The sequence below is a fragment of the Ammodytes marinus genome (genome assembly GCF_949987685.1).
Source record: "Ammodytes marinus genome assembly, chromosome: 6".
Taxonomy (NCBI): Eukaryota; Metazoa; Chordata; class Actinopteri; order Uranoscopiformes; family Ammodytidae; genus Ammodytes; species Ammodytes marinus.
This window is the reverse complement of record NC_137235.1, coordinates 18,377,415-18,397,561: the sequence shown is the minus strand read 5'-3', so window position 1 is coordinate 18,397,561 and position 20,147 is coordinate 18,377,415. Positions and strand designations below refer to the sequence as shown.

Sequence of the window (20,147 nt, the reverse complement as noted above, 5' to 3'; positions counted from 1 at the left end):
ATGGAAAAAAAGGGAATGACGTTGTAAGAAACCAATCAGAAACCAGATCTAAACAACAAAGGGCGTGTAAGGTTTTATTTTGGCCAATCAGTGCGTGGGATTTTCATGACCTAAAACTACAGGACATCGACCTAAAAAAAATTGGCGAGGGTGAAAACTTTGTTTTGCCCCACATTTTTCCTGACAGGCAGCGGTGCAGCAAGAAACAATTACAAGGCAATCTGTTAGAAACTGCCACAGTGTCTACATGGCGGGCAGAAGTAGGCCTACTTGGATAGATTAATCAAGTAGGCCTAGTATTATTCGAATTAATAAGTGCTTATTAGCCTATGTGGAATTTCTCTTATTGGCTAGGATAATATAGCCTATTTCATTCTGATAAATTAATAGGCTATACCCAGGGGGCAAAGTGATTTTATGGACATGGACAAAAGGTTGTTCACCAAAAATGACATCTAGGACCTTCCACGATCACAACCTGGGTGGACAACCTGGTCAACTAGCTGCTGGAAAGCTACAGGGGGCCGACATAGAGCAAATCAGAACCACTGTTTAAGTGAATGGGGATGGGCTAATGGGGAATTTTTTGAACTTATAGATATCATTATGAAACTTTGCCAGTTGATTACTGACATTAAAACAAAAACTTATTGTATTACAGTATTTTCGAAAATGTTTAAATAAACATGAAAAATCATCAATATCTTACTAATGATGCGTAAATTTGCATATCTGCAAAGCCCCAAAATCTAGATGTTGGAAGAAAACAAAGTCAATTTGTTTTAAAATTTTGAAAACAAAACAAGTGTCCAACTGCCTGAAGCCTTTCCTAATCACAGTTCAAATTTGATCAATAACCCATAGAAAATACATTTTTTACACAGTTAAATTTCATGTGCTATGGACCAAAAGTGTCCTTTTGGAGTCTCCAGCTGGTATTTTAGGAAACGGCTAGACATTCCCTTGGAAAAAAACAGTGTAAAAAATGTTTCTATGGGTTATTGATCAAATTTGAACTGTGATTAGAAAAAGCTTCAGGCAGTTGGACACTTGTTTTGTTTTACAAATTTAAAAATAAATTGACTCTGCTTTTGTCCAACATCTAGATTTTGGGGCTTTGCAGATATGCAAATTTAGGCATTATTAGTAAGATATTGATGATTTTTCATATTTATTCAAACTTTTTGGAAAATACTGTAATACAAAAAGTTGTTGTTTTAATGTCAGTTATCAACTTGCAAAGTTTCATAATGATATCTATAAGTTTAAAAAATTCCCCATTAGCCCATCCCCATTCACTTAAACAGTGGTTCTGATTTGCTCTGTCGGCCCCCTGTAGCTTTCCAGCAGCTAGTTGACCAGGTTGTCCACCTAGGTTGGGATCCTGGAAGGTCCTGGATATCATTTCTGGTGAACAACCTTTTACAACGCTCCATGTCTGTTTTTCAAAAAAAAAAGGGGGTTTGCCCCCTAGGTACTACGTGGACAGAATGTTGAGGTGGAGATAACTCAATCATAACACGACGTGCTCTAAACAAGTATTACAAAGCAGCTTACAGGCTAATAAGAGTGTAGAAAAAGTACAGTATTTCCATCTAATAGGCTATCAAATAATTCAGAATAAAAAATCATCCTTTGTGTTAGCATTGTTATTTTATTTTTATTGTATAGCATTGCTATGGCATGTGCAAAAATAGTAATGTAATTCAAAGCATTTTTTTACGAACAACATAAAGGTCACACTAGCAACTGTCATGTAATAAAAGCCAGATCATGTAATAAATCATTCGCATAAAAAAACACACCCTGTTATGAAGTAGAACATGGATATACAGTATGTAATAAAAACTGCATTATGAATTATATGTATGCAATATTGCAACTTTAACCAAGAACAGTATACAACACCTTGGAGTAACAATTTACACTGAGGATGTTGACATAAATTTGACTAACAACAACTATCTTATAGCAAAAGGAATGTAGCGCACTTAAACTGTTAAACTACTTCACTTAATGTCATAAGTTTAAAACATGTGCGCGTAATGTATGTATAATCTGGGATATGGAATAAGGACACACACTTAGGGTGTATTCACACATGGAAAGTCCGTTAGTTCACTTGCTTTGGTCCAGACCAAATAGAATTTGGATTTTTTTGTTTGGTGTGGTCCACTTTCATATTGCCCCTTTTGCAAGTGAACCAGCATTACGAAGCAAAACCACACGTGATCTAAGGTCATTCATTCATTGGACAGACATTCTGGGGTGGAGAGAAGCAGGAAGAACGAAGTAAAAACTGCGAATTTATCATTGATATAATATGGAGTTAAAAATAATAAAAATGCCTACATCTAGCCTATAAATAAAGAAGAAAAAAATCTAATTATTGTTGTTTCATATGTTTATAATATGTAGCCCTATGACAATGCCACGTTATGTGGCTTCTAGCCTACGATGTGAAACATCATTTTTACTGTATTTTTGCTGCTGGACGCGCGACTCGCGTGAAGAATAGGCTCAAACTGAAACACAGCTGATTAAGCTGTGTATCAGCTGGGTGTCAGTTCGGCGCAGTTCAGCACCAAACTGACACGGGGACAGTATTGACGGTCCCGTTGGGAAGAACAATAAAAACACACACTTCATGCAAAGCGCAGCATGAACCTGTTGGCACTGTAGGCTACGGGAGACGCTCCTCTCCATCTGATCGCTGATCCGCACGCGTCATTATCAAATGTAATATTTTCGCTCGGGGCTCCCGGTCAAACCACAACTAATCTTCCTAACAATGGACAACAACACTTTCCCATAATGTGAAGCTGATGGCGATTTATTAAAAAAGAAAAGAAAGAAAAGGCGCAGTGCTTCCTGCAATTGGGTCGGATCGAGTCCGGCCAAATTCACACCACAAACGAACTGCAGCAGAGTGCGTTTTGAAGCGCATCGAGACTACCTCTTCAGCTGGGTCTCGGAGCGTTTGTTTGGTCCGCCCCCGAGTGCGATTGCTGTATTCACACCTGTCTGAAAGATGCGCACCGAAGGTGGAAGTGCACCTGAGTTCGTTTCAAACGAACTAAACACAGCATGTGTGAATACACCCTTAATGGCTTATATTGTTTGCGGTACAAAAGTGCTTACCAGTCAATGTACAGTAGATTCACAGTCAGTAAAATATAGTTTTACTTCTATTTTATTCAAAAGTCTTCATATTGAAAAAAGAAGTGACGGAATAGAGCATGTGTAAACCCAGTGAACCTGTCCGCCAGATGTGGCACAGTCGATAACAGCACTACACCCTTTTTTGCAATTCATTTCGTAGGTGACACCCCAGTATGTGCAGCGCTTTAAATGGTTGTGCAGACGGTGAAGTGACGAATAAAGTTCCTATTGGGATCTATATGGATCAGCTCTGTGCAGCCGGTTTGAGTTAATAGTGCTGCTTTTGAATACTGTCAGAAGTTAAGTGCACCTGTCCGGTACCTTGTGCACCAGACACAGAAACATGCCTGCACAAACCCAGACAAAGGCAACTGAATATATAGCAGTATTGCCCTCCATTTATAAATCTCAGTTCTGTGTTCATCTCTCAGATCAGATCTGGTTCTGTTATATTACCAGGTCAATGACTGGCGCGTTACAACCAACGACCATTGATCTTTCAGATCAGGTGACATTGAAATTCAGGTGGTAAAGTTTATCTCAGTCAGCCTTTCAGCACCTTCTGTTTGAGCAGGTCCAAGATGACTTGCCTCTCCTGGCTCTCCAGCTCAAATCTCCTTTCCCTCTCTTTCCTCTCAGCCCCCAGACGTTCCCTCTCAAGGGCGATCTTACCTGAGAATTATAAAAAGGGGGAATTGAAAAATATGTTGTTAAAACAGTTATTATTTCCTCTTTAATTTAAGTTCAGTTTTAAGGAAAACCTAGATGCTTCTCTATGATTATTTTACTGTCAAGTCCAAGTCTTATATTTTTTAAATTACTTTAGTGATATATCACGTGTTCTTCCTTAATAGTATAGTTCTTATATATTTTTCCTCGCCTTTACTAAGTCTAGTTGCAGGCCTCTGAATTTATTGCAGATTTGAGTTACAATTAATGTTCTGATAACTTAATCCTGAAACGACTTTTATTAATTTCTTAAACCAGTGGAAATCCACTTTAGAAATCACCCCTCACTGCTCTTGCATTCTTACTCCTCTGAATCTCGAGCTCCTCGCGGCGCAGAGCCACCTCCTCCTCTCTCAGCCGCTGCTCGGCCTCTGAGCGTTTCTCCAGGAAGCTGAGGATCTCAGAGTAGGTCTGGCAGCAGCACTGGCACGGCCGCTTAGCCATGGGCGCCGCCGAAAGCTCCGGTGGTTCGTCGTGGTAGTCTTCTGGCTCTGCTGTGATAGTAATCATGTCAAGATTTACCCCATTTCTGATGGGAACCGTCAGCTACAGAGCAACATCCACTGAGACGTCTGAAGGACACTTGAAATGACTTGCACTTGAAATTGTAATTGTGGGCTTTAAAGGGCTGGTTACTGCTGTGACTACAGCCTCTATTTTCCGTAAGAGAAAAAACTAAATACAAGCTATACATTTCAAGCTCATGTCGGGTTCATGTTTCACACTTTTTATATGATTGGCTCATTGATTTCTTCTGATCAGGCAAGATCACTTTTATCAGTGTTCGTTCTTGCATACAGAGGATAGGATGTGAATTTAAAAGCATAATGAACCAATTAATCAATTTGGTTATAGCCTTCTGCCACCAAAAGTGTGGTGCAAAATGCATAAAAGTGATTGAATCTTTTCGAATCTCCTTTTCCCCTCACAGAATAAGATATAAATATTAACAATGCAACTAAGTGGACTTTAATCATTGGCCACATCTTACCACATCCACACTATGTAATGAGTCATATGCAACGGTAACGATTAGACACAGTTAGGTTTGATTTTCCTCTCAGCTGGATGTAATGATTAAGAGGGAACAACCTTGAATGCAATACTGAACACATTTTCTTTTAAACTCAATCAACTGCAGTCTTGTCCCCTCTGGTGTTGCATGTGTTTTTACCTGCAGCGTGTGTCTGTGTGAAGTTGATGTTAGGTTTGTCCTGCTCTGGTAGAGTCAGCTCTTCTATGGCTGGCTTTCTCAGTTCTTCGTCCTACAAGAGACAAGGGGGCAAATATTATATTTCACTGCTGCGACAACCAAAAAGAACAAAAGAGAGTTCATTTTATTGAACTTGTGACCGAATGACACCAAGAGGATGAAAAGTGAAGTGGCCAAGTAACTACAATGAGCGTTAAAAAACATATGTTGGATGTTTCTCTGGCTATCCTCAGTTTAGTGATGTGTAAAAAACAAATTGCCGTCAAGAGAGGGGGATTTGTTGACATTTGCAGAGCTTGCAGTTAGTCTACAAAACATATTTACTCTACATGTACTTCCTAGTAATGAATAATTATATCATCATTAATCAAAACTAAATTACTTTTAGGCGCCTGAAATCAAATATGTTTGTAAATAGTGCACCTTTAACTCAGTTGTGAGGAATTACACACTTAAATCTAATATTAGGCCGAGAACAAAATATGTGTACATCCTAACTTCCGCTGGTAAGGAATAAACTAATTGCTGCATTGAGCCGTTTGATAGAAGCTGTAACTTAAAGCCTGTCCCTATATCTTTTCCCTGATCACAAAACTCCTGGGGCCTCATTTATAAAGCTTGCGGCGCACAAAAACCTTGCGTAGACGGGAAGAAATTTGCGGGAAAATGTGCGGTGGCAAACGTTGGTATTTATAAAGACATTATTTGCGGAGAAGTGTGCGTATTCCTACGCCAACCTTCGACCATGCGTAGAGCTACCGCAAGGTTTTCCTGACTCGGGGAATCAGCGACACTCAATGGCAACACCACGAAATAAAGCTCAGTCATCAGAAAAACACAGACAAATTATGCTTGGCACCCAATATATTTAGTCAATAAAATATATAAGCTTACCTATAGTTGTGAATATATGGCTACTGTAGTCTATGGCATGCAGTTGTGATGTAGGTTGAATTACTTATCAAGTAGCCTAGGTCTACATGCTTTGGTTATATTTTATAAGTTGAATCTTATAGCGCTACTTTATAATAATATCCTATACGTCGGGAGGTGTTTCCGTGAGTGGCCAGCGGGAGAGCAAATTTTAAGAGGTGTGTAAAAAGTAGTTTTGTACAAAGTTAAGCCCAACAGATATTAATTAAAACTGTAATTTCGTTAGATAAAATCATGTTATGAATTTAGCAAATCATTACACACATCTCTTTCCCATAACAATTCCCCCTCTGGAAGATATAACTATAATCTGACGTTGTTGGAAATGTGTGGACCTCACGGGAGATAAACAATGCTCTCGAATTGACTATAGGCATTATTTCACTTGTCACACCATATTTTATATAGGCCTACATATAGGACTACAGGTAGGCCTACGCTAATACGTGATATTTCATACAGTACAAAGTTGGGCGAAACTGCTTTACAAAGACTAGGCTACAACGACTGTGCCAATCATGATATGTGATAAGTGCGCGGGTGTGTGTGCCAGTTTCTGCAGCACATGCACGACGTCACAGGCTTTCTTCCTTCACAGTCGCTTTCTTTGCGGCCGCGTTGCCTCCCTTTTTTCCTCATGTCAGTCAAAATTCCGTGCTTATTAAGTGCGTCATCATATTCAGGAGCTATTTAGCATTCGCCATGTATGGTAGATTGTGGGATGAAACTGGGAGGTGAAGTGGGAGGACAGGGGGTGGAGATCGTCTGCGCACAATTCACCGCAGGTGGGTATTTATAAAGGGAAGATTGCGTGAAACTGTGCGCCGCACAGTTTTATAAATCTGAATTTTTTTTTGCGCAGCACATTTTTGGCTTTCTGCGGACGCAATGTTTTAGGATGGTTTCTACGCACACCGTTATAAATGAGGCCCCTGGCCCCTACCTGGTACTTTGTGCTTTCCCCGCTGGCCAGGAGCCCCTTCTCAGCCTCCAGCTCCAAAACCTCATGGAGCAGATCCTCCTTTTGGGCGTACAACCTCTCTGTTCCAAATCTGAGCACACCAAACACACACACACACACACACACACACACACACACACACACACACACACACACACACACACACACACACACACACACACACACACACACACACACACACACACACACACACACACACACACACACACACACACACACACACACACATTAAGCCTGTGTTTGAGAATAGGTAACAGTACCTATGTTTTGGAAGATGGTCAGCATAAATGTAAAGATTTCTGCCAGTGGGATCATCTTAACGTTCAAAATTCAAATAGTCTTAACAGATTGAAGCTCTTTGACAAAAGTAACAGGGAAATATATGATATATTCAAAGTAACAGGGACATTTATTACAGTATTGTGTAATACTAATTATGCTTGTGTGTCATACAAAAAAACAAACAAGGAATTATCCATGCATGAGTACCAGATCCAGGGTCTTGGACTCATCCAGGGAAGCCTTGTTGTCATGGTGTCAAGCCAAGTCAGTTTAATTTGAGTTTCTCCAGAACTATGGCTTCTTCTGGGTGAGTGAACCAACCTGCGCAGACTGGGAAAGTCTTGCTTCTTGTAGTAGTCCAGCAGCAGCATGGTTCTCTCCCTACACCTCCTGGCATCCACCTCAAAGTTCTCATCTTGGAGAGCTGCAGTAATGATCTCCCCCACACGGGCCCAGATCCGTCCTGATAAAGATGAATATAGTATAGGACATGAGCAATTTAACTTGTAGCGCAATTGGCTCATGAATAGGCTTTACAGGCATGCCTGTGTTCACACGGCCTAAAGGTGCACCCAGGAATTTTCCGTTTTTGTTCATCCTTGCACCCCCTTTGGACAAAAGCGGTAGTGTTGCACTAAGGTGTTATCATCAGGGTGGATTAGTCCTTTAAATGCAGCACTGACCTGGCTCTTTGGAGGCGAAAGGGTTCTGGGCGATCACCTCCCGCAGAAGGATGATGTCATGCCGTGCAGAAAAACGCACCTGGCGCTTTCGTGGGGTTGTGGAGGGGCCGGCCAGGGAAAAACCTGAAAGGGTGGGGGGAGGGTTCAGGGGGGTCAACGGACGGACAGAATACAATGCCTTTGAATGGACCAGATAAAGCCTGGGAGTCTTTTTGAACCACAGTGAAGGTGAGATATAGCAAACACCAAAATAATCCTTCACACAGAGGGTCGGATTCAGGCTCTGACCTTTGACCAAGAATAACAAGAGGATTGTTATGATTAGGCTACTATTTTCATTGGCGTTAGAAATACCCAGTCCAACTTTGGCACAATTTAGGGTTGAACACACTGTAACCTAGGCAACCTACTGTTTGTACTGGACCAAAACCATCCCACTTCCTGCATAAGGTAAAACGCTGTTAACTGAGCTATCATGGAGTTATTTTATTTTATATACATTTTTTTAATTTACTCAGTGGAATCTTCTACAATCACTCTCTACCCATGTAATAACATGTTACTACAATGCATATCATATAATTAAAAAGCCTTGATGAGAAATGCATTGGGCCTGTGTGGTGGAGGCAGCATGCAACAGCCAGTTGCAGAACTGTTGTTTGACAGATGACATCAGCTCTGTCACTGTGGACAAGTGCATGCAGCCCGCATCTACAAGAAGCCATGCACAGAGACGACACAAATAGCCCGTGGGGCACTGATAGCCCCACAGAGGCTACAGCACGTCCAGCCATGCGTCAGAGGAGGAGGAGCACGGATCTACAAAGGAACCAAATGCCGTTTAGGACATGTTAACCTGATGTTAACGAAAGTAAATGAAAGGCGCGCTAGACGTTGCCTACGTGCAGGTGGTAATGTAGCCTATCTCACCGTTGTTGATCGGTACTTCCACCACCACCCGTTCCATGTTTCTGTATGGTGCATCCGGGAACCGCCTGACGCGCGCTGTACACGTCCGCTCACCAGTACAGGTTCCCCACTGACGTGTAACTCAACTTGGCGGAGAATCAGAATCTGGCACAACGGAGGCGCCGAGTTTGACTTTTAGTCGCACCTACTCGATGTGTCCACAGGATGGAGCCAGAGGATCGCTGTTCAGTAATCGTGAAGGGAGATGCAGATGACTCCTGCTGGTACATTTAAAACGATATCCGAGTGAAGACTATTTCTACAGCCAAGTTTGTCCAAGCCAAGCATTCAGATAATATACTAAATAGCCTATCCCACAGCCAGTAGGATATAACACACTGGTATAAGTACTGTAATAACATTGAACTTCAGCCACAACATGTATGCAAGGGTAACAAATAAATAAATATTATTCTTTATTTTTTTAAGTTTAATTCCATGTGTTGGCGAATTTTCAAATAAATTAGAATGTCAGGAGTATCCAAACTTTGCATTTTGTAGGGGGGGGGGACCCCCCAAGGGGTAAAGGGGATAACTAGAAGCATGTTAAAAGTGCATGTGTTTTTGCTGGTGTCAAACACGGCACACATATAAAACAGAAAGATTGCAGGGCAGCATGGACACCAGCTGCTTGGTGACAAAGAGAGGGGGAATAACCCTGTGAGGCGCTTCAACACTTAAAGCTAATTTCTTATACAAGTTGCATTGAATTTTCCTTATTCAATCCCTCGGTAGGTTTATGTACCATTTATTTTATGCAGAAGAACTGAAATGGACTTAAACCATTGGCTAACTGGAAGATATATGAAATGTGAAGATTACTGTCTGTGTGACAAATTAGTTCTTTCCTCGAACCCTGCCCTGCCCCTACACATCTGTCCTCCCATTATTAGAGAATTTTAGAGTCTATTCATACCCTTGTCTTTTACCATCAACATGTTATCCCCTGATCACCATAGTACATTGTGTTAATCAAAGACACAGCATGTTAAGTTAAAATAGAGTTTGAACAATAAAAGTTTGGACAATGCAGTATGATGTTGCATCAACCAACCACTAGGTGTCCCCTAGATGATTTATTATAATCTCACCATTCCTGGATTATTTATGATAAATGTCTCACACTGCACCAACAATAACTTGTGGTTAATCCTGTGGCACTAAAATGCCATACATGTCATGATTTTATTTCTGCTGTTCTTTTTATTTGCAATTTGGTTCGTCATTTTAGAATGTACAGCTCGTCAACTTTTTTACAGTATACAGTATGTAGTATTCATAACAAATATAAATTAAGGTCTATAAATGTCTGTAGTTTTTCAATGAGCCAAAATATTAATCAATGTGAACCTTTGATTCCCATTTATTTGAAAGAGAAATGGCTGACTGTAGAAGGAGAGAGGGGCTGTTTTACAATGTTGAGCATGGACTCAACAGCTGAATGCAGATTTGAATGTTAATTAGAAAAATATAGGGAATACATATAATTTATCAACTGATTCTTAAAAACATATGTTTTAGTCTGACGGCTGTGAATGTTTAAGAGGCTAATAAATACTGTGTAGGTATAACCGTAACGATCTAATAAGTGACTAAAAAGCTTGTTAGTAACTACAAGTTCTGTTAAATTCATATCAACAAAACCGTACTGAGTTTGCCTTTACAAGATGACTGCTGACAACAAAATGGCAAAACATACATTATATTAAGCTTGACAATAATCATGTCCCTTACATCTACCACGTCCCTAATGTTTCCTTTTACATTTGAACGCCTGTGTTATAATTGCATGGTTGTTTCTAAGGTGATACTGCAACCATCCAATGTTGAAGATTTTCAATGTTCAAAATATCCCTTTCAGAAATATAGAACAACTTTAAAAATCAAACGGCACACACTGCACTTCATCCGCGGTCTTTATGCTTGATTTCTAGGATGGCAAATATACATAACAAACTCTTCATTGAAACATCTGTTTTGAGGTTTGAATGAATATTGTGAATTTTGTCAGACACACACACACAAAAATTAGACTTGAGTTCTGACAAAATGAAACTAATCCTATGATGGTCAGTTGTGTGCTTTTCCTATAGGGTCTGAAGTCCTCCCCTGCCCATTAGACATCCATAGCTGCCTATGTGCAGTACGTTACATCAGAAGCAGCCCTGCAGTTATTTAGTCAAAGCTGCAATACATCTGATGAATGCCAATGCAAAACATACTGTTCAGTTCTTTCACCAGCCAATCCAAGCTTTCAAGTGGGTAAACGAATGAGGAGAAAGGAGAGAATAAATCAAAGTGTTAGTGTTTCTAATGAAAAGAGTCTTCTTGTCGTAAATGGTTGGACACTCTCTCTTAAAAAAGAAGAAGTGCTTACACACTTGCACTCACACCTGTCATTGCCACATTTTTCTGAGCAAACCCACATTTGCATGACATCACTGCGGCTGACATAATGAGAGGGAGATAAGCGTGGAAGCAGACTCGGGACCTGGCAACCTGCTGCATAGTGATCATTTGATTATTGGCTTGGAGACACTGGAAGAGTGTTTTGAGGACACATCATTAGGAGGGAGGGAGGGAGGGAGGAGAGGGTGGTTTGACTGGGGGGAAATGAGTCAGAACTGCTTTATTTTTCTATTACTTGTTTTTGAAAGAGAGGAAATCAGTTTTGTTTAATGCATAAGTGACTTTAGAAAGAGACTTAATGGAACATGGCAGCGTTCCAAGCAAAGGAGCTAGCACTGCTGCCCACACTCCCCATTAACGGTGACTGTGATGTTGAGTGTTGCTGATATTTAGAAAACCCCCCTTGACTGGAGAGATGTACGGAAACCTGTTTGAGAGACAGTGCAAAACAGAACCTTTTGACAGAGTGTGATTAGACAAAATATGTGAGGTGTATGAAATTACTTTCATTGAATGTCCTCATAGTTATCATGAGCTGCTGTACCCTGTGACTGTGTTTAGCTGAAATCCGTGCTACGCACATGAAAGAACAGATAGCAGGCAGGCTCCAGATGCCTGAGCACTAGCAAGCTGGCATGCTAAGTGCTCCGAGGTCTCTGTATTGTTAATTAGCCAGGACACACACATACACACACACACACACACACACACACACACACACACACACACACACACACTGCTGGGCCTGCTAGGATCAAAAGAACAGCTTCAGAGCAGAAACACCTCCACACGATCGACATAAAGAGTTTTTTTTTTCTCATTGCAACAATCTGACACCTTACTTAACTCCAACATGTTTATGTTCATCCGCTCACCCACTTTGCAGCATTATCATTAGGTGTGTTATAATTATTGTGCATAGTAGTAGGTATGGGAGTCAATTTTTGTTAGAAATGTCCTATATGCTGCAGCAAAAAAACAAAATAAATCATTAAAGTTTAATCTAATGGTTTGTACTTACATTTGTGATGTTAATATTTAATGCAATGTATAATATGCTGCTGTACTGTGTCAGAAGTTACTTTCAGAAGTTGTTCTTCAGAATCATGCACTTTTAAAGGAAAGATTTACAGTTAACAGTTTATTAGATTCTGTAATGCAGTGTTATGCAAATGCCCGGCAATCAATCCTGTTGTGAAAGTTACAATGTTGTTTGTGAGAGGTGTCGAATGGACTGGAGGATGCAGTTTGTGGTGCTGTTGAATGTTGCATTGTTCAAAGAGGGCTCTCTGTTATTTAGCCTACCGTTATTGTTGTAAATTGGGTCAACAAAATAATACAAACACCTGACACTAGATATAATTTAATAAACTTTACTGCTTTTCTTTATATTTGACAAGAGGCTTATAGGTCGACCATTTTCTATTAGTATTGTCACATTTTTATATTCTTAAGTTCGTGAGGAATTTTGCAATAATTTTTGTTGTGTGCCGTAATGTTTCCCCTTTCTAAACATTACACTTCTACTATTAATGTGTTTAATGTCAACAGGCATTACTACAGGCAGATCAAGGAGAGGAACAGGTATAAGAACAGGGGAAAAACATATCCAGCTCTACTATTAGATAGGAGATAGAAGTATTTCTCATATAGTATAACTGTGAGGGCACTCAATCCTTTGGAATCTTTCGGCTCTGTTTCAGTGTTGAGTTTAATCAACTCACTGCAATCAGGTGTGTGTGGCACTGATTGGCTTTGATTGAGCCCAGGTGTGTGGAGTCTTCAAATGCCCTGAGTCTCCAGTGTTTTGTGCTGACTTATTATCTCACCTTCAGAAGTTGTCGTTGGGGTTCAAGTTGACAGTGTATCTAACACCAACTCAAACTGTGTGTATGGCTATTGCCTGTATAGTGTATTATGTTACTAAACATTTTATATTAAGTTATACTGTTTCAGGAGGACATTATACTGATTGAAAGTGTCTCATTCTGCTCAGAAAGGGAGCAAGGAGAGGAATGTGGATTGCTTAGTGGAGGAAGCCTGTAGGGAAGATTTCTGTAGATTATTCAGTATGCACACAATAGGAGGCTCCGGGATGATCCTTTTGTGGGGGCAATTTAGGACAGTCTGGTTTGTGTTTACATACACTGTAAGCAATTGCTGTTAATTTACGGCCAAATTTTAACAGTAATTTACTGTATTCATGTATTACGGTTCTTTACTGTACTTAGCAATGCATTGTGGGAAGGTACATTTGAAAAGACAGCTCAGAAGCCCTTAACAGTATGATAATGTTTTAAATTACAGTATACTACAGTATTTTTGGGAAAGTGGGCGGGCAACGGCCTTTTTCAGGAACATTAGTTTGAAATGAGCCATTCCAGATAGGACAAACTTCGAAGGACATGTGCTACGCATCAACAAAAAGTCCAGCATTAGGTCTACTCTGCATTGATCGAGTGGAGCGTCTACAAATGTTAAGGTAATATGTTTCTGATCAATTATTTACTCTTAAAATGTGGCTTTAGATAATGTTTGAAATTAAACTAATGCTCAGCAGCCTGTCTATCAAGTGAGTATGTGATTTTAGAATATTGTTTACCAGTGAAGATGAGTTAACTAGCTCAAACATTTATACTTAAGCGCATGTTAGAGTCCATGTATGTTCAAACCTAACAGTGTTGAGCATTAGTGAGTCTTAGAGTCTTAGTCTTTAGAGTAGTAGCCTACTGGTTGTTTTTAGCTAGTGGATAGCCTTTAGCTCCTTGTTAAGAGCTGACGCAGTGGAGCTGATTATCATATCATGCCACCTATACATTTGAATTGAAGCCTAATATATCAACTGTTTCAAGTGTAATACATTGTCAATTTGGAACCCATAAAATAGTTAATTTTTTACAGTCAGTATCTAATCTTTGACTATTCTGATTTCAGATGCTTCAATGGTATAGCCTTAATCTGGAGAGAGGCACAAAGGCCATCCGGGGAACAGTTCCCTCCAAGAAGACATGGTGTGGGGGTCCAGAAGAAGTCAGCTACAGTCAATACACATGTATCAGGTCAGTGCATTCTCTCTCATCTCTCTCTCTCTCTCACTACTACACTTTTGATTGAGTGATGAAGCAACATTTAGTCACAACAGACTTCATCAGCTTTTTCAGCAGTTGTTTCTGTACATTCCCAATTCTAGATATATTTTGACAATTTTTTTTGTTGCTGTTTTACAGTCTCAACACTGGATCAAATCAAGATGAAGGAGCAATGACATTAAGGTGATGGTCATCTCTACCCGACCCAGAAGACTCCTCTCAGATACCAGCAGTCTACAAACAGCCAGACTCTTTCTGGAGCTAAGAATGCTCCTATCTCACAAGACTCTTTAAGAGGTAAAAGACAAGCCTATACCTCAAAGGATTATTTTAAGAGGTAAACCACAAGGCTTCCATGAGTTTCCCAAATGATCATATATATGTTTAACAGAGAATGCATTGTATTAAATAAATCAAAATTGTATAGCTGTATTTGTTAATACTGCCCTTAATAAAAGTCTGTTTGATTCACAATATTTTAAGTTGTTTACTGCTTATTTTGCATCACTTCAATATTAATGTATGATATGCATATGTCTTTAGGCCACAGAACAAAACATGTGTAATGTTAGAAGTTTGATATTTTAATTTGCTACATTGAGTTATTGTATTACATTACATCTGTCTAAAGCAAACATTTATCAGTTATCTACTTGCAACCATCTAATCAGAATGTTAATTTATTTTCAAACAGAGAAATACTGCATTTCACTTTTACTTTGAAAAACTGTAAAATATTCAACAGTAAGAATACTGTAGAATTAACAGTAACTTGCTGGCGTCTCTGCTGCCAGTATCTTACTGTAAATTTAAAAAAATACAGAAATATACTGTTTTTTCGATTACAGTAAAATACTGTAAATCAATTTAACAGTAAGGGTGCTGTAAAATAACAGTAACTTGCTGGCGTCTCTGCTGCCAGCATTTTACTGTTATTTTACAGAGAAATTATTTACAGTGTACCTTTGGGAAAGGGTGAAGATCTAACGGCTAATTTATTGGCCCCTGGCTAAAAGGATTGTTCTAAAGTACTGATCAGACTTCCTGGCACCCAACGAGATATCGCCTCTAGGGGATGATTACCACAGATGTCCTCTGAACAGTAGGTTGGGGTTTGTTAGGGTCCACCAATCAGGGGTTAGGAGAGGCAGAGTTTACTGACCTAAGGACCAATCAGCTCACTTAGATTTTCAGGTTAAAGACAGCCACAATGCAGATGAGAGACAGGTTTGTTTAGCTTACAGGAACTTTTCATAGCTTTTTCCTTTATGCATCTACCTCTATTCGTTTTGGCTACAATACTTTAACTTTTTATTGGCTTCGTTTTGACTGCAGTATGAGTTTTGTTGTTTAAATAAAATAATTGTTCCTGGGACCTCCTCATCTGCCTCAGCTGTGTCTTCTTTCATCAACCTGCTACCAACGCTGTTTTTCTGAATAAAGGCCAAGATATAAACTGCACCTGTTTCCCAGTATATAACTTGGGGTGCTGGAGAGTTTATTGTGACTTCAGCCTATTGTCAAAGGTCTCTAGGGCAGCCTATGCCTTTCGTATCTTGTTTTCTGGGTCTCCTGGACAATTTTGGTTTGGAGTCAGCTGCTTGGCTGCAGTGGTTAAGTTAATCATTTTAGTGCTTTATTTAATTAAGGAAGCCTGTAGGGGCTCTATACAGTTTCGTTGTTTTTTCTCCCCCTTCCAATCTATCGCTATTGCAATATTGACATTGTCTAATTATACAGCAACAACAAACAGTTTAAATGAGAAACAGGCGTAATTGAAGGAAGATCACATATTTAATATCTTAAATTTTTTAAATAGTTGGACATTTTGCTTTCTTGCTGAAAATGATATGATAAAATGAATCCATGTTTCATGTATATCCGTTAAATATAAAGCTATAGTGCCAAAGCTATAGTGATTGGCGACAAGAAGTTGATGGTACAGTAAGGTGAGGTAAGCCTAGTCCTTTCCAAAGTTGCACCTACCAGCCCCACTAAAGTTTTTTTTTTATTATTTAAGAGTCAAAAAACATTAATGGGTAAAAATATATCACTTAGCACATACTCAAGGCTATCAGGGCTTTAAGAAAGCTTGACAAATATAATACAAATTTTCAGGGAAAACACTTTTTAGTACTTTTTCATGTAATACCTTGAGTATCTAATGGAATAAATAAGCAAAATACCTGTTACATAAATGGCTGTCTTTATACATGGCATGCAGACTTCCTGCTGATGTGAGGTTACCATTCAGCTGGTTAATGAACATTTTACAGCACTTTCAAATACCAAGCAACGTAGGCACATACTGTATTTAATTAAGTTAAGCTACTTTATTAGTCAATGGTTACATTGAAATTGGCCTTTTCGCATATCCCCTCTCAAGTTGCCACACTTCGGAGGGGGTCAGAGCGCAGGGTCAGCCATAGTACAGCGCCCCTGGAGCAGTTTGGGGTGGACACAATGGTAGAGATGGTGGACACAGTGGTAGTTTTACAACTAACACCCTCCTGTCCGGTGCCGGGGTTCGACCCAGCGACCTTATGGTTACTGGTCGGCCACCTTTTCCTCTAGCCAATCCTACCACCCCTTTTTAATAATAAAAAAAAAAAGTCAAGTTAAGTTCATTTTAATAGTAAGACTGAAAGTCTAATAATTTGAGATTTGATTTAATTTGTTACATATTAACTGAGAACATCAGAGCACCCTGTATCCTGAACAACAGAAAAACAGGTCTGTCCTCTCTCAAGTTGTTCACCATAAATGCAGCTTTGCATTAGCTGCAGTTACAGTACCACTGAATGAAACAAGAAGTGACAGTATACCATCCAGTCACAGTAACCATAGAAACGCAGCAGTGACAGCTACTGTTGCACGTTATCACCTCCTTGTCCCTATAGGCATGGAAACAAGCACAGGTACGTACACACACACACTGCACTGATTTCATTTCTCATTCATTTGTTTCTCAAATACATGCACGGACACATTTGTAATATGTCATGTTATCCCCCGGGAGTTGTGCAGAAGGTGTACAGGGTTATGGTGTTTGAATGACAGTCCTGCCCTTTACACGTACACAGCGTTCAGTGAGAGCTGCCTTTGTGGGGACTAGGGAATCACAGTATTTTCACTAAAGATGACTCACACTAAAGATCAGACATAGCCTAACTCAGTGCCCTCCCACTCTCCCTCTCTCTTTTACTACATCCCCTCTGCTTGCAGCTAGTTCAACCCCTCATCTCACATCTGTATCTCTCTCTGACTCCCTCTCTTGCGACACGGTGTCTCTCCTGTCAGGCTCCACAGTTCTGAGAATCTTGGTAAGACAGATTGTTGTGAGCCTCGCCCGCGGAGCACAGTATAAGAGGATGTAACACGCCCTCTAGCTGGTGAGAACAGCTGGTTTTATGTCTAAATGTGAAAACTGACACAACAGGAACATGTCACAAAATCCCTCAAGATATGGAAAATAATTACTGATAAGGTGGTGGTGGTGGTCTACGTCAACGCAAAGATCTTTGTTTAGTCACTGTGCAGCTCAACCATTGGAACAGACTGTAAAGAAAACTTAGTTTCTGTATCAACTGATTCTTTAGCCTCATCTCAAGGATCCCTTCAGCACTTGTTTTACTAACCATCACTGTCTTTGTTTTAAAAAAAAAAAAACGTTTCTTTTGTGGCAAACAGGGTGTAGTAGGCCTACTTTCCTAATCATAGATGACACACACACACACACACACACACACACACACACACACACACACACACACACACACACACACACACACACACACACACACACACACACACACACTCTAAGAGGAACTATTTCCTTGTTACATGCAGTATTTCAACACATCTAATTCCCCTGTGAACCTTCATGACAGCACCAGGCACGGTTGCTGGGTGATATTTGACCCAAAGGCTATACGGCTCTGTTGAGACTGCATATCAAAAGATCCAGCAATGAACAAAATAGACAGCTGTAGTATTCATCTTTAGGACTAGCTGATAACAAGCCATAAAAGTGAACTCTGTGTCAAACAGGGCTGAGGCACAAGTGGAGAGATTCACAGAGAAATTTATCATTTATAATGAATAGAAATATTTAAGAGACTTTCAGTTCACTTCTGCTGTAAAAAATGTGAATCTTCAAAATGTAATCTCCAAGCATCATGTGGTTTATATATAAGCTTGTGATAGGGTATCTGAGGTTCCAATTATGGTAGATGTTTTTGCAATCCTAAGTGGGCTGTGTTATCCCCATAGTGAATACAAAATATGAAAATCTCTAAGATATAATATTCTCTCCTCTATACCAATTAATTAGAATACCAGAATACAGCTGCAGTGTGTTTTGTCAGATCTGTGTTTTGTCTGATCCATTCAACCCTCCACATGGTCTCACTGTAAAGATATGGGTATACAAGGTTGCTATGGCGACCATTCTTCTTGGCAACACAGAGATCTGTAGTTTGATTGGAGACAACATCCCTGAGTCCAATGAAATGTTCATGTTATGCCTTCTATCGGTAGATTTTCAGGACATAATAATCGATCGATTAGACGTTGGTCACAAATAGATCATGTTTATTCATTGAGGGGTGGGGGTGGGGGGTGGGGGGTGGGTTCCAATTTAAAACAACACACAGTCAGTGATGCATATGATGACCGTCGTTATCACTGGAGGGGTTTATACGTATATATATATATATATATATATATATCAGGTCTAGTGGTCTGCAGGGTCAGTTGCGTGCCAATGCATATGCATATGGGTAACACAAAACTCAGCACAATGGACAATGAATGACAAAATCAAGTGATAGTATACATGTAGTGATACCTCCGTTTGCTCATGTGTACACAGTACCATATGCACACCTACAGTATGTATGTCTTCAACACTGCTTAATACTTCCATTCCCATCTTTTTTTTTAAAGATAATTTGTTTGGCATTTTTTGCTTTTATTTGACAGTTTGGAAAGACAGAGATAAAATGGAGTCGACAGGGGAAGGACTTGCACAGAAGGACCCGGGCCGGATTCGAGCCTGGGTCTGCTGCGATGAGGACTAAGCCTCTATGGGGGCGGGGGGGGGGGGAGGGGGGAGGCACTCTAACCACTACAGTAACACAGCCCCTCAATCCCTATCTTTCCCTTCTGCTGTCAACTTGTTACCCCTGTCTGTAACACACTATCCTCTGAATGCTCATCAGAAATACAGTATGTTCTAAAATACCAAAGGGGGAGGAACATTATAACTCAGCCAAGTGCACTACATAGTTACTGATGGAAAATACTGGAACGTATAAAATAAAAAGCGTAGACATTAGTAAATATCCGTTTCCAATTAGAAAAGGGAAATGAAGCATGATGAGACATCCGTTTTTTCTTCATGAGCCACAACCTTTCAGAAGGTCATACCAATTTGGATCAAATCAAAGGCAACTTCATCCTAACAGAGCTCCTGATTAATGTCACTTTCATTAGTGTTATCTCCTTAATGCTGAGTATAATGTGCCAGCAGTGTATCAAGATTGGTCTGCTGCCTCCTGCAAAACAGCTATACTTTTCAAGAAAGGAGATGGCAGCTACAGTATCATAGCCTCAGTTAAGTCTTTAATGTAAAACTTGTAGGCACGTCGTGGTAGTGGAATCCAATTAGTGTGAACACTACACTATACGTGCCT

At 39.9% G+C, this 20,147-nt stretch overlaps 1 protein-coding gene across 1 annotated transcript; it reads right to left on the bottom strand.

Annotated features, from left to right (window-relative positions):
* Nucleotides 1-3,103: 3,103 nt before the first annotated feature.
* On the bottom strand, nucleotides 3,104-8,951 carry LOC307252152 (uncharacterized protein; the record flags this gene model as incomplete). Its single annotated transcript, XM_080029735.1, has 7 exons — nucleotides 3,104-3,834; nucleotides 4,197-4,385; nucleotides 5,066-5,156; nucleotides 6,981-7,089; nucleotides 7,623-7,764; nucleotides 7,985-8,107; nucleotides 8,915-8,951. 7 exons carry the CDS (start codon nucleotides 8,949-8,951, stop codon nucleotides 3,707-3,709), a joined length of 819 nt encoding a protein of 272 aa, XP_079885861.1. The 3' UTR covers nucleotides 3,104-3,706.
* Between the last annotated feature and the right edge of the window lie 11,196 nt (nucleotides 8,952-20,147).